At 44.8% G+C, this 15656-nt stretch overlaps 1 protein-coding gene across 1 annotated transcript in view; it reads right to left on the reverse strand.

Moving 5' to 3' along the window:
- The window catches only part of LOC138765262 (uncharacterized), a 30510-nt gene extending 24604 nt beyond the window's left edge, over positions 1-5906 (reverse strand). Inside the window, exon 1 of the mRNA XM_069942302.1 lies at positions 5692-5906. Within this exon, the coding sequence (XP_069798403.1) occupies positions 5692-5770 (79 nt within the window). The 5' untranslated portion in view covers positions 5771-5906. The remainder of the gene's footprint in view (positions 1-5691) is intronic.
- Positions 5907-15656: the final 9750 nt, after the last annotated feature.

Below are 15656 nucleotides of genomic sequence, written 5' to 3' on the forward strand. Positions count from 1 at the left end.
TTTTTATCCTTTCCTTATATATATCGTGCTCTGGACTGAGTCGGTGGGTAAACGTTCACAGTACAAACACCAGTCTGGACCAGCTGGAGGTTGGGTATAAAACCAGTCCTGGAAAACTGGGGCACAGAGTCTAGAGGGTTAAAGTAAGGGGCTGTCAACTCTAAGTGAGGTCCATGGAAATTTCTTCTCACAGATGGTGGTGAAGTCCTGGGATTTATCTCTGCAGAGAGTTGTGGAGGCTGGATCTGAAATGGTGGTAGATAATGTTTGAAAGGCTGTGGGAATGTGGAACAGATGCCAGGGGAGATCAGCCACGGTGGTGTAAAATGACGGGGCAGGATGGAGGGACTGGCATCTTATTCTTTGAAGGAAGTCCCACCCTAACACATCAGGGATTGATTAGGTGAACAACGAGGAGAAGTTGGGGAACAAGATCCTCAACAATGCGTGGACTCATGAGGGATATCACCTTCCCTGGCTTCCGTTCACAACCAGCTCTGTAGTCAGGACATGGAAATCCTCCAACATTTCTGGATGCTGAGGCACAGGCTGCCTGCTTCAACATGTAATTCAAAGTAATTTGGGTAATCTAAATAACGGACTGGAGAGAATATTAGAGAACATCAGATTCGTTTGTATGTTACATCTGTTTGTTTGAACTACACATGTTACTGATTATCTGCAATGAAGCCAACAAGTTCAGGGGTGGTCGAGGGAATAGTTGTGCAACTCTCCAAGTTCACTTCAATCGTACTTTGGCTCCAATTAACTTCTCATGCAAATTGTGTCCACTGAGCTGCCACAGTTGGATAAACCACTGCTTCTAATCACCATCCCTGCATTAATCAGGCAGTTTTCAGATCCAGGGATTAAAGGAACTTGTGATAAAACCAGACTACAATTTCTAAACATCACAGAATTAGAGTTAACAGGGTTGTTAACTTGGCCTGGACATCATGGGTCCAGACTTCACTCCATAAGGACATCGACATGAGGTAGTGTCTTAAAAAAGCAGCTTCTTTCCTCAAAGACCCCACCACTCAGACCATGTCCTCTTCACTCTGCTACCACCGGGCAAAAGGTCCAGGAGCTTAAAGACGAGCACCCAGCTTCGCGTGCAGTATGTATGACAATCAGGTCAACATTCATCCCTACAGGAGCAAGGGAGGCAGAGGGCATTTCACGCAAGGCTACCCAGCACGGACACATTGACACCTTCTCCTGCCATTCTTCTGGCAATATTGAGAAAACACAACTCCTATGTAGATTCACGGAGGCCCTTCAGCTACCATGTCCACACCAACCTCTTTGCCCAACTTGCCTGCATTCAGACCCTCTGTTTCTCTGCCTCACCTATTCAACTGCCTCTTTGAATGTCTCATTAATGGAGAGATTGTATCTGCTTCCCGCACCTTCTCTATCTGTGAGTTCCAGATATCAACCGCTCTCTGTGTAAAAAAAGAACAAAACCCTCAAACTCAGTGGTTAACACAACGCTGTTCCAGTGCCAGTTTCAATCATTACCAATTCCCTTAACAGAGAAATTCTTCAATGAGCTAAAGAAAATAATAAGGAAATTCTTATGGAAAGGGGGAAAACCAAGGATAGCGAGAGATAAATTAACAGAATGGTACAAACAAGGGGGCTTACAGCTACCAAACTTTAAGAATTATTATAGAGCAGCACAATTAAGATATCTATCAGATTTTTATCAAACAAGGGAAAAACCAGATTGGACCAGATTAGAGCTAGATAAAATAGGGGAGAAGGTAGCTGAACATATAATTTATAAGTGGGATAAAAAAAACTGGTGCAATAAATTAGGCCTCACCAGTACTGCACCATCTGCTCAACATTTGGAAGAAGATTCACGTAGAAAGGAAAAAAAAACAAATTACCAACTACCAAAATTATTATTGACGCACAATCAACTAATCCCTTTCACAATAGATAACCTTTCCTTCAGAGAATGGGAGAGAAAAGGGATTAAAAGAACATAAAATTGTTTTTTGGGAAATAATTTATTATCATTTAAACAAATGAAGTACAAATATGGATTAACTCATGGTACAATGTTAGCATATCATCAACTGAAAGCCTACTTGAAGGACAAATTGGGAAGCAGACTGAGATTACCAGAAAGAAGCAGCTTTGAATATGTGATTACAGAAACAATGATAATAAAAAAATTTATAATGAACATATACATCAAACTGCAAGAGAGAGAGAATGATGAAATAAGCTGTAAACCCATACAAAAGTGGGAACAAGATCTAAACATAAAGAAAAAAAATGAAATATGGGAAAAGCTATGCTCCGGAACTATGAGAAATACAATAAACACGAGGTTACGCATGATACAATATAATTGGTTACACAGGTTATATATCACGGCCCAAAAGTTAAATAAATGGGACCCAACAGTATCAGATAGATGTTTTCGCTGCAAGAAGGAAACAGGAACAACAGGACATGCAATTTGGACATGTGAGAAAGTGAAAAAGTTTTGGGAAGATCTAAATCAGATATTAAATAAAATCACAAAAAGCAACATCCCAAAAAATCCAGAGATCTTTCTTCTAAGTAATATAAGAAGTAAAGAATTAGGCCTCAAACTGGATGAAGTGCAAAAAAAGATTTATTATGATAGCCTTAGCTGTAGCAAAAAAATGTATAATGTCAACCTGGAAATCAGAAGAGAGCCTGAGAGTACAGCAATGGTACATAGAAATGATTAAATGTATTCCATTGGAAAAAAATAACATAATTTATAAAATAAAGTCACATTATTCAAACAAATTTGGGAACCGTACATGGAACACAACAGAGAGGTCCTACCGCGGACCTCCACCCCCTAAAATGACAGAAGGAGAAGAAGACGAAATGAACTGACCCAGTGGGTAAAAGTAGATGACAATTTTCTTGTTTCTTTTCATTTGTGTGATGAAATGGTTTAACGGGTTTATTGTATACGTTGAACGTTTAATGGGTTTGGAGGGGGGGTGGGAAGGAGGGAGGGAAGGGAGGGGGGAAAAGGGGAGAAAATGTCACTGTGTATATTCAAGAGGGAAATGTTTGTGTGTATTTTGGTTAATATTGGTATTTTGGTTCATAGTGTGAAAAATAAAAAATTATAAAAAACATAACATCCCAACTCCTATATTCAATACTTTGATTTATAAAGGCCAAGATGCCAAAAATCTTTCTTTACAACCCTGTCCACATGTGACACCACCGTCAGGGAACAATGTATCTGTATTCCCAGATCTCTCTGCTCCTCCACACTCCTCAGCGCCCAACCATTCACTGTGTATATCCTACCTTGGTTAAACTTTCCAAACTGCATCACCTCACATTTATCTGCATTAAACTCCATCTGCCATTTTTTGGCCTATTCTCCCACTTGGTCCAGATCCCTCAGCAAACTTTGAAAATCTTCCTCACTGTCCACATTGCCTCCAATCTTTGTGCCATCAGCAAACTTGCTGATCCAATTCACCACATTATCATCCAGATCATTGGTATAGACAATAAACAACAATGGTCCTAACACAGATCCCTGAGGCACTCCACTCATCACAGGCCTTTAGTCCGAGATGCAACCATCCACCACCACTCTCTGTTTTCTCCCACACAGCCTATTTTGAATCCAGTTTACAACCTCTCCATGGATACCTAGTGTCTTAAACTTATGAACCAACTTCCCATGTGGGACTTTGTCAAAGGCCTTACTGAAGTCCATGAGAACAACATCCACAGCCTTTCCTTCATCTAACTTCTGGGTAAACTCCTTGTAAAACGCCACAAGATTCATTAAACATGATCTACCACCACAAAGCCATGCTGACTGACCTTAATCAGCCCATGACTGTCCAAATACCTATATATCCTGTCTCTCAGAACTCCTTCCAATAATTTACCTACTATTGATGTCAGGCATTCTGGCCTATACTTACCTGGTTTATTTTGGAGCCTTTTTTAAACAACGGGATAACATGAGCTACCCTCCAATCTTCAGGCACCTCTCCTGTAGCTAAGGACATTTTGAATATATCAGCCAAGGCCCCTGAAATTTCTACACGAGTCTCCTTCAAAGTCCAAGGAAATATCATATCTGGCCCGGGGGATTTATCTACCTTTGTTTGCTGTAAGGCAGCAAGCATCCCCTCCTCCTCCTTAATCTCCATCTGTTCTATGACCCTTCTGTTTGTTTCCCCTCCTTCCTTATACACAATGCCAGTTTCCTGCATAAATACTGATGCAAAAATACTGTTTAAGATCTTCCCAACTACATGAGGTTCCACACATAGTTGACCATCAGATCCTCTAGGTGACCAATTTTGTCCCTTACTATCCTTTGACTCTAAACATATTTGTAGAACCTCTTCGGGTTTACCTTCACACTATCTGCCAGGGTAACCTTATGTCTTCTTTTTGCCATCCTGATTTCCTTCTTGAGTATTTCTTACATTCCTTACATTCTCTTCTAGTTCCTCATTAGCTCCTGTTGTACACCTCCCTCTTCTTCTTAACCAGATCACCAACACCCCTTGAAAACCAGGGTTCCCTCTGCCTGGTAACTTTGCCTTTAATCCTGACAGGACTCCACACTCTCAAAACTTCACCTTTGAAGGTCTTCCACTTACTTAACACACCCTTGCCAGAAAACAACATATCCCAACCCATTATTCCTAGATCCTTTCACTTTTCCACAAAATTTGACTTCCCCCAATTTAGAATCCCAACATGAGGACCAGACTTATCCTTTTCCATAATTAACTTGAAGTTAATGACATTATGGTCAGTAGTCCCAAAATGTCCTCCTATGCATACATCTTTCACGTGTCCTGTCTGGTTCCCTAATATGAGATCAAGAACTGCATCCTCTCTCATTAGTATTAATTTAGATAACTGCCCTGAACACATTTCACAAACTCCAAACCATCAGGTGTACTTTTTCCATTTTGTTATAAGATTTCAGATTTATTGTCAGAGTACAGACATGACAACACATACATCCCTGAGATTCTCTTTCCTGTGAGCCAGGCAGAATTACCACTTATTGGTCGTGCAAAAAAAACTGTACTCAAGCTATACATGAAAACAAAGAATTGCAAACTGTGCAATACAGAGAGAAAACAATCAGTAAAGTGCACAAGTATGTGTCCTAAATGAGTCCCTGATGGAGTTTGCCATTGAGGAGTCTGATGGTGGAGGGGGAGCAGCTGTTCCTGAACCTGGTGGTGCGAGTCTTGTGGCCCCTAGACCTCGTTTATGTTTTAAAATAATGGCTCAGTGTCGCACCTAAACCTTTCATAAAGCTTCATGTGAACACGTAAAAATGGGAATCATAAAATATGTTTGAATCTTTAAGTGCAAAATATTAAAGATGAAATGTTGAGATTTTTAGAATAAATCAGTAGTCAGAATTCTCATCCAAACCAGCTCACCAGAAGAAGATTGCCAATTTCTTGCCATTTACCTCATTGTCTTGTTATTCTTTAACATTCTTAAAAACAATCTGCTTTTTTCTAAAAACAATGGAACTGATTTGTGGAGTAAGAGTTATTTTTCCTTCCTTCATGGATTAAATATTACCCGCTCACACTGAACAAGTCAGCTCTTTTGTCAACCCTGGAATAGCAACCTCTGGAAGGCACCATCCGGTTATATTTTCTGAACTTCACTTACCAGTCAGGCTCAGGACACACACAAGGAAGGAAACCTTCTGTCTTTTCAAAACATCTGCCAATCTCCAGAAGATAGACATTTTGTTAAAAGCTCAATCTTGCTGCAGTTCCTTTTTCAAAGTCAGTGCCTAAGGTCCCACCAGACTGAATGGTGTGGTTCAGTGGAGAATGGATGTTTTATTGAGAATTGCCGAGAAGCCCCCTCCCATTCTCTCCACCCCCTATGCTACAAACACACTCAGTACATAGAATGGAGAGGCAGTCTTCTGGTCGAAAGTGTCACACGCAGAGGAAATGTGCGTGTGGAATTCATGTCTGCCTAGATGTGCAGCACACATCAGGAAACAACAGAGAAACAAAACAAAACTGGCTTGAAAATGTTCCCTGTGCTGCACATCAGTCCGTGAGACACATTTTCCCCTGTATCCTGACCTGGTTCATTTTCTCTGGGATACCACACCAGAGTACGCTTCAATTGTGTGTGGGTCCATTAACCCCTACTTTGCCAAATTAGCTGGAATCCTCAACTCTTACAATGAAGCTCGTGAGTCAGTATGCATTTCATTCAGTTTACAGGGGCTTTGAGTGGAATTGGGGATAAGAGACATCTGGTGTTGACAGCTTCATTCATAAACAACGGACTTCCTAAAGGGATTACATCAGTGGTTTTCAAACTTTTGCTTCCCACTCACATCCCACCTTAAGCAATCCCTTACTAAACACAGAGCACCGATGGCCTAGGGATTACCTAAAGTGGGATGTGAGTGGAAAGAAAAAGGTTGAGAACCACTGGTTTGCATCATATGATAAGGCCTTAGTGTGGTGATATGTAATTACACCACTTAGTCACCAGGGGTCATCCTGGTGACCTTGTATAGAAAGCAGTCCAGAGCTACAGTCCAGCCTTCCAGGTTTGTCTCGCAGAGAGACGAGACCTCTTAGTGTCCATATTAGTTTATTAAAGCTGTCTTATACTCGCACTGCTGGTGTGGTTATTGTCAGTACATTTAGTAAGTAGGCTGAATCTGTTCTACACATTCATGAAGAACAGAAGAATGACTAAGTGAGTTTGGTCTCAGGAGTAAAGTGAGACCATGTGCCTGGAGGCAGAGGAGGTGGGGAAGATTCTAAATGACTACTTCAGTTTTCATTAGGGAGAGGGACCTTGGTGAATGCGAGGTCAGTGTAGAAGGTGGCACAGTTCAGAATCAGAATCAGGATTTATTGTCATGAACAAGTCATGAAATTCAGAGATTTGTGGCAGCGTCACAGGGCAAATATTCATTTATAACCATCTTACCACATTATTATATAACAGTACATGAACAGTGAGGCAGTGTCTGGTTCATTGATCATTCCGGAATCTGATGGCAGAGGGGAAGAAGTTGTCCTTGTGTTACTTGTCTTCAGGCTCCTGAACCTTTTTCCCCGATGGTAGAAGAGTGAAGGGGGCATGGCTTGGGTGGTGGAGGTCTTTGAGGATAGAGGCTGCTTCCTTAAGGCTCCTCCTCAATGTCGATGTCCTTGATGGAGTGGAGTTTGATGCCTGTGATGTCGCAGGCCAAGTTCACAACCCTCTGGAGTTTATTCTTGTCCTGAGAGTTGGTCTCTCTGTACCAGGCAGTGATGCAGCCAGACAGAATGCCCTCCATGTTTACAAGAGTCTTCGGCTACATACTGAATCTCCTCAGACAGCTCACAAAGTCTAGCTGCTGGTGAACCTTTTTTGTGACTGCATCTATGTGGAGGCTCCAGGACAGATCCTCAGAGATGTTGATACCCAGGAATTTGAAGTTCTTGACCCACTCAATTGCTGAGCCCTCGACGAGGAATGGGCCATGTTCTCCTGACTTCTTCATCTCCTTGGTTTTGCTGACATTGAGCACAAGGTCATTGTCATGTCACGATTCAACAAGTTGATCTCCCTCCCTCCTGTACGCTTCCTCATTGTATGCACTCAACAAGCTGATCTCTCTCCCTCCTGTACGCTTCCTCATTGTATGCACTCAACAAGCTGATCTCTCTCCCTCCTGTACGCTTCCTCATTGTATGCACTCAACAAGCTGATCTCCCTCCCTCCTGTACGCTTCCACATTGTATGCACTCAACAAGCTGATCTCTCTCCCTCCTGTACGCTTCCACATTGTATGCACTCAACAAACTGATCTCTCTCCCTCCTGTACGCTACCTCATTGTATGCACTCAACAAGCTGATCTCTCTCCCTCCTGTACGCTTCCTCATTGTATGCACTCAACAAGCTGATCTCTCTCCCTCCTGTACGCTTCCTCATTGTATGCACTCAACAAGCTGATCTCTCTCCCTCCTGTACACTTCCTCATTGTATGCACTCAACAAGCTGATCTCTCTCCCTCCTGTACACTTCCTCATTGTATGCACTCAACAAGCTGATCTCCCTCCCTCCTGTACGCTACCTCATTGTATGCACACAACAAGCTGATCTCTCTCCCTCCTGTACGCTTCCTCATTGTATGCACTCAACAAGCAGATCTCTCTCCCTCCTGTACACTTCCTCATTGTATGCACTCAACAAGCTGATCTCTCTCCCTCCTGTACGCTTCCTCATTGTATGCACTCAACAAGCTGATCTCTCTCCCTCCTGTACGCTTCCTCATTGTATGCACTCAACAAGCTGATCTCTCTCCCTCCTGTACGCTTCCTCATTGTATGCACTCAACAAGCTGATCTCCCTCCCTCCTGTACGCTTCCTCATTGTATGCACTCAACAAGCTGATCTCTCTCCCTCCTGTACGCTTCCTCATTGTATGCACTCAACAAGCTGATCTCCCTCCCTCCTGTACGCTTCCTCATTGTATGCACTCAACAAGCTGATCTCTCTCCCGCCTGTACGCTTCCTCATTGTATGCACTCAACAAGCTGATCTCTCTCCCACTTGTACGCTTCCTCATTGTATGCACTCAACAAGCTGATCTCTCTCCCTCCTGTACGCTTCCTCATTGTATGCACTCAACAAGCTGATCTCTCTCCCTCCTGTACGCTTCCTCATTGTATGCACTCAACAAGCTGATCTCCCTCCCTCCTGTACGCTTCCTCATTGTATGCACTCAACAAGCTGATCTCTCTCCCTCCTGTACACTTCCTCATTGTATGCACTCAACAAGCTGATCTCTCTCCCTCCTGTACACTTCCTCATTGTATGCACTCAACAAGCCGATCTCCCTCCCTCCTGTACGCTACCTCATTGTATGCACTCAACAAGCTGATCTCTCTCCCTCCTGTACGCTTCCTCATTGTATGCACTCAACAAGCCGATCTCCCTCCCTCCTGTACGCTACCTCATTGTATGCACTCAACAAGCTGATCTCCCTCCCTCCTGTACGCTTCCTCATTGTATGCACTCAACAAGCTGATCTCTCTCCCTCCTGTACACTTCCTCATTGTATGCACTCAACAAGCTGATCTCTCTCCCTCCTGTACGCTTCCTCATTGTATGCACTCAACAAGCTGATCTCCCTCCCTCCTGTACGCTTCCTCATTGTATGCACTCAACAAGCTGATCTCTCTCCCTCCTGTACGCTTCCTCATTGTATGCACTCAACAAGCTGATCTCCCTCCCTCCTGTACGCTTCCTCATTGTATGCACTCAACAAGCTGATCTCTCTCCCTCCTGTACGCTTCCTCATTGTATGCACTCAACAAGCTGATCTCTCTCCCACTTGTACGCTTCCTCATTGTATGCACTCAACAAGCTGATCTCTCTCCCTCCTGTACGCTTCCTCATTGTATGCACTCAACAAGCTGATCTCTCTCCCTCCTGTACGCTTCCTCATTGTATGCACTCAACAAGCTGATCTCCCTCCCTCCTGTACGCTACCTCATTGTATGCACTCAACAAGCTGATCTCTCTCCCTCCTGTACGCTACCTCATTGTATGCACTCAACAAGCTGATCTCTCTCCCTCCTGTACGCTTCCTCATTGTATGCACTCAACAAGCTGATCTCCCTCCCTCCTGTACGCTTCCTCATTGTATGCACTCAACAAGCTGATCTCTCTCCCTCCTGTACGCTTCCTCATTGTATGCACTCAACAAGCTGATCTCCCTCCCTCCTGTACGCTTCCTCATTGTATGCACTCAACAAGCTGATCTCTCTCCCTCCTGTACGCTTCCTCATTGTATGCACTCAACAAGCTGATCTCTCTCCCACTTGTACGCTTCCTCATTGTATGCACTCAACAAGCTGATCTCTCTCCCTCCTGTACGCTTCCTCATTGTATGCACTCAACAAGCTGATCTCCCTCCCTCCTGTACGCTACCTCATTGTATGCACTCAACAAGCTGATCTCTCTCCCTCCTGTACGCTTCCTCATTGTATGCACTCAACAAGCTGATCTCCCTCCCTCCTGTACGCTACCTCATTGTATGCACTCAACAAGCTGATCTCCCTCCCTCCTGTACGCTACCTCATTGTATGCACTCAACAAGCTGATCTCCCTCCCTCCTGTACGCTTCCTCATTGTATGCACTCAACAAGCTGATCTCCCTCCCTCCTGTACGCTACCTCATTGTATGCACTCAACAAGCTGATCTCCCTCCCTCCTGTACGCTACCTCATTGTATGCACTCAACAAGCTGATCTCCCTCCCTCCTGTACGCTTCCTCATTGTATGCACTCAACAAGCTGATCTCCCTCCCTCCTGTACGCTTCCTCATTGTATGCACTCAACAAGCTGATCTCTCTCCCTCCTGTACGCTTCCTCATTGTATGCACTCAACAAGCTGATCTCCCTCCCTCCTGTACGCTTCCTCATTGTATGCACTCAACAAGCTGATCTCTCTCCCTCCTGTACGCTTCCTCATTGTATGCACTCAACAAGCTGATCTCCCTCCCTCCTGTACGCTACCTCATTGTATGCACTCAACAAGCTGATCTCTCTCCCTCCTGTACGCTTCCTCATTGTATGCACTCAACAAGCTGATCTCCCTCCCTCCTGTACGCTACCTCATTGTATGCACTCAACAAGCTGATCTCTCTCCCTCCTGTACGCTTCCTCATTGTATGCACTCAACAAGCTGATCTCCCTCCCTCCTGTACGCTTCCTCATTGTATGCACTCAACAAGCTGATCTCCCTCCCTCCTGTACGCTACCTCATTGTATGCACTCAACAAGCTGATCTCTCTCCCTCCTGTACGCTTCCTCATTGTATGCACTCAACAAGCTGATCTCCCTCCCTCCTGTACGCTACCTCATTGTATGCACTCAACAAGCTGATCTCTCTCCCTCCTGTACGCTTCCTCATTGTATGCACTCAACAAGCTGATCTCCCTCCCTCCTGTACGCTACCTCATTGTATGCACTCAACATGCTGATCTCCCACCCTCCTGTACGCTACCTCATTGTATGCACTCAACAAGCTGATCTCCCTCCCTCCTGTACGCTTCCTCATTGTATGCACTCAACAAGCTGATCTCTCTCCCTCCTGTACGCTACCTCATTGTATGCACTCAACAAGCTGATCTCTCTCCCTCCTGTACGCTTCCTCATTGTATGCACTCAACAAGCTGATCTCCCTCCCTCCTGTACGCTACCTCATTGTATGCACTCAACAAGCTGATCTCCCTCCCTCCTGTACGCTACCTCATTGTATGCACTCAACAAGCTGATCTCCCTCCCTCCTGTACGCTTCCTCATTGTATGCACTCAACAAGCTGATCTCCCTCCCTCCTGTACGCTACCTCATTGTATGCACTCAACAAGCTGATCTCCCTCCCTCCTGTACGCTACCTCATTGTATGCACTCAACAAGCTGATCTCCCTCCCTCCTGTACGCTTCCTCATTGTATGCACTCAACAAGCTGATCTCCCTCCCTCCTGTACGCTTCCTCATTGTATGCACTCAACAAGCTGATCTCTCTCCCTCCTGTACGCTTCCTCATTGTATGCACTCAACAAGCTGATCTCCCTCCCTCCTGTACGCTTCCTCATTGTATGCACTCAACAAGCTGATCTCTCTCCCTCCTGTACGCTTCCTCATTGTATGCACTCAACAAGCTGATCTCCCTCCCTCCTGTACGCTACCTCATTGTATGCACTCAACAAGCTGATCTCTCTCCCTCCTGTACGCTTCCTCATTGTATGCACTCAACAAGCTGATCTCTCTCCCTCCTGTACGCTTCCTCATTGTATGCACTCAACAAGCTGATCTCCCTCCCTCCTGTACGCTTCCTCATTGTATGCACTCAACAAGCTGATCTCCCTCCCTCCTGTACGCTACCTCATTGTATGCACTCAACAAGCTGATCTCCCTCCCTCCTGTACGCTTCCTCATTGTATGCACTCAACAAGCTGATCTCCCTCCCTCCTGTACGCTACCTCATTGTATGCACTCAACAAGCTGATCTCTCTCCCTCCTGTACGCTTCCTCATTGTATGCACTCAACAAGCTGATCTCCCTCCCTCCTGTACGCTTCCTCATTGTATGCACTCAACAAGCTGATCTCCCTCCCTCCTGTACGCTTCCTCATTGTATGCACTCAACAAGCTGATCTCTCTCCCTCCTGTACGCTTCCTCATTGTATGCACTCAACAAGCTGATCTCCCTCCCTCCTGTACGCTACCTCATTGTATGCACTCAACAAGCTGATCTCTCTCCCTCCTGTACGCTACCTCATTGTATGCACTCAACAAGCTGATCTCTCTCCCTCCTGTACGCTACCTCATTGTATGCACTCAACAAGCTGATCTCTCTCCCTCCTGTACGCTTCCTCATTGTATGCACTCAACAAGCTGATCTCCCTCCCTCCTGTACGCTACCTCATTGTATGCACTCAACAAGCTGATCTCCCTCCCTCCTGTACGCTACCTCATTGTATGCACTCAACAAGCTGATCTCCCTCCCTCCTGTACGCTTCCTCATTGTATGCACTCAACAAGCTGATCTCCCTCCCTCCTGTACGCTACCTCATTGTATGCACTCAACAAGCTGATCTCCCTCCCTCCTGTACGCTTCCTCATTGCTGGTTCTGCCGACAACTGCGGTATCATTGTGTAGTGGCTGTTGCAAAGGATAGCGCAATGCCTTTACAATGACGAAGGTCGGAACAGGTTTGGAATCCCACACTGTCTTGTGAGACAAGCACTGACTGGGATCAGTATGGGCTCACACAGCCAAACGTTCAGAATTTAGGAGATAGGTGATTCTTTTCCACAGCCAGGAATGACTACACTCAGTCCATGAACTCTGCAAACTCCTGCCGGTAATTCACTCCACTCCCCTATGTCTAACATCAGAGCCTCTGGTGACACCAGGATGGGGGGTAGGCAATGGCATTTTGATGATGGGGTCAGGTCTGAAACATTGACCATTCTTGTTCTCTTATCATGGCTGCTTGACCTGCTGAGTTCCTCAGGCAGAGTGTGGCAGATGTCCTTCTGAAGATGTGGATTCTCTATCCAAGCTTTGAAGAGCAACTTGAGATAGTCAGGGTTCACTGAAGATTTCTTTATAGTCATGTGCAGGAACAATGGCAATGAGGCATCAGAGAAACTAACCATCCACGATCTAGGAGATAAAAACTGCTGGTGAAGAGGTTAACACAGCAATAATACGGATTGAGGATAAATACTACTTGAGGCAGTCGTCAAGAGGACTTCATAGAATGCATCCAACCATCAAGGGAACAGGTTATCTTGCATAGAGCCCTGTGTAAAGGGGCAGGGAGAATTAATGATTTTGTAGTCAGGAATCCTTTCAGGGAAAGAGGTGAGAGAGAAGTTGGTTAGTAGTGACTGAGACCATTGGCTACACAGTCGGACAAATGAGGAACAGTGGAAGACTTTCAGAGAGATTTCCAAGTGCTCAGTTTAAAGCAAAGGCAGTTGGGGAGGGGATAGCCAACTTTGGATAACAACGGGAAAAAGGAAGGCTTCAAACTAAAAGCTCAGGTGCACGTTGGCAAGAGAAGTGGGAATTGGAAAATTGGGAAAATGCTAAAAAGCAACAGTGTGTGACTAAACACTAAAGCATTACAGCACACAATGTTGTGTTGACCTTTGTCAACACAATTTTAATTTTCCTTATCTTACCCCCATAATACTCTATTTTTCTTACATCTATCCTAAGAGCTTGTGGTACCAGTCTCTCCCACCAACTCCTGGGAATGCATTCCTGGAACCTGCTCACTTTCTGAGTAAAATAAAAGGACCTTTGACGCCTCCCCTAAAATTTGTTCCATGTCCTCTGTTATTTGTTATTGTCTCCCCAGGAAAAGACTTTGAAGTCACCTCTCACCCCTCATCGTTCCAAAGAGAAAACCCCCCAGCTCTGTCAGCTTGTTACGTATGACACATTATCCAATTCAGGCCTCATCCTGGTAAATCCCCTCTGCACCCTCTCCACAGCTTCCACATCCTCCCTGTCCTGATACCCCAAGTTTCTGCCTCTACTCCTGAATCTACAAATTTCTGAATTCATGGGCCACACGATTAGTGTCGTGGTCAGCACGTCGCTGTTACAGTGCCAGTGACCCAGGTTTGAATCCGTCACTGTAAGGAGTTTGTACGTTCTCCCTGTGACTGCGTGGGTTTCCTTCTGATATTCTGGATTCCTCCCCCCCCCTCCAAAACACTCTGGAGTTGGAGGTTAATTGGGGGAGTTGGGTGGAATGGGCTTGTGGGCTGGAAGGGCCTGTTTGAAATTTAAAAAAATGTAAAATTGAATCACAGGATTCCATGTTCTTTCCCATCCATTCAGAGAACATCCTGACCATCTCTGTTTAAGACTTTTGAACCTTGCCTTTACAGTGATTTGCCTCTCTTTAAACTTTGGGTGAAGTTCCTTACATTACATCCTGTGTGTTATATTTCATTTGCCTATTTAAAATTATGACTCTTGGAAGAGGAAGTCCAGATAACTAAACAAGGTTTTCTTGTTTGCGGGAGGCTCTAATCTCCCTTCTCACTAACCGCTGGCTAATTAGCTCCCTGCCTGAAAGGTTTGTTCCCTGGCCTTGCCTTCACTCTGTTAGAAGCAGAGCATGCTCATTACTGGCTTCCCGGGAACTTTGTCTGACGTTTTCACTGAGTTTTCAAGAAACAACAACAGTGAGGTTGGCTGGAAACAATTTTCACTGCAGACAGAATTTGGGCTCTTCTCTGATTGGCTGGCACACTGGCACTCGACTGGAAGGGACCTCCACTAGGGTACTAGCAGCAGTGTATTTGAAAGCCAGTTTTATGCTCTTCCATCAGAGAAAGGAAAACAATCCTAAACAAAGTCTCTGGAGGGTTGTGATCAGAAAGGCGAGCTCTCAAATCAGCCGAAAGTACCCAGCGGAGATTGTTGTAAAGATGAGTTCAGTAAATAACCCCTGTGGAAGGTCTTGAATGTTGGCCCATTTGAATCTAATGAGCTGCCAAGCAAGTATTATTCTAATAAATTTCCTGCAAATCTATCTTTAAAAATATTATGGCCAGCAACTTGGGAAATATTCAAGGCAATCAGGCAAAGTCGACAAGGTCTTTTGAAAGGGAAATTGTGTCTGACCAACTTATTGTTCTTTGAAGAAGTAACATGTGGACAAAGGGGAACCAGTCGAAGTCCACCCCTAAGATTTCCAACTGCATTTTGGCAGGTTTCACCTCAGGGTTTATTGCAAAAAACAAAAGCTTTTGGTGGAGGATTCGATGGGCTGAAGATTGACTGGGTCTTAAGAAACAGAGTGAAAGATGAAAGTCTGCAGATGAGGTGATTGTAGTAAAAATGCAGAGATGCTGGAGGAACTCGGCCGGCCTCACAGCAGATAGGATATAAAGACAGTTAGCGCAGGACCATTACAGTGCTAGTGACCTGGGTTTGAATCCACCGCTGTCTGTGAGGTGTTTGCATGTTCTCCTGTGTGGGTTTCCTCCGGGTGCTCTGTTTTTCTCCTGCCTTTCATAATCATATGGGGCTTATAGGTTAATTGGGGTATTTGAGCAGGCACAG

Source organism: Narcine bancroftii, chromosome 5 (assembly GCF_036971445.1).
Source record: "Narcine bancroftii isolate sNarBan1 chromosome 5, sNarBan1.hap1, whole genome shotgun sequence".
Lineage (NCBI taxonomy): Eukaryota > Metazoa > Chordata > Chondrichthyes > Torpediniformes > Narcinidae > Narcine > Narcine bancroftii.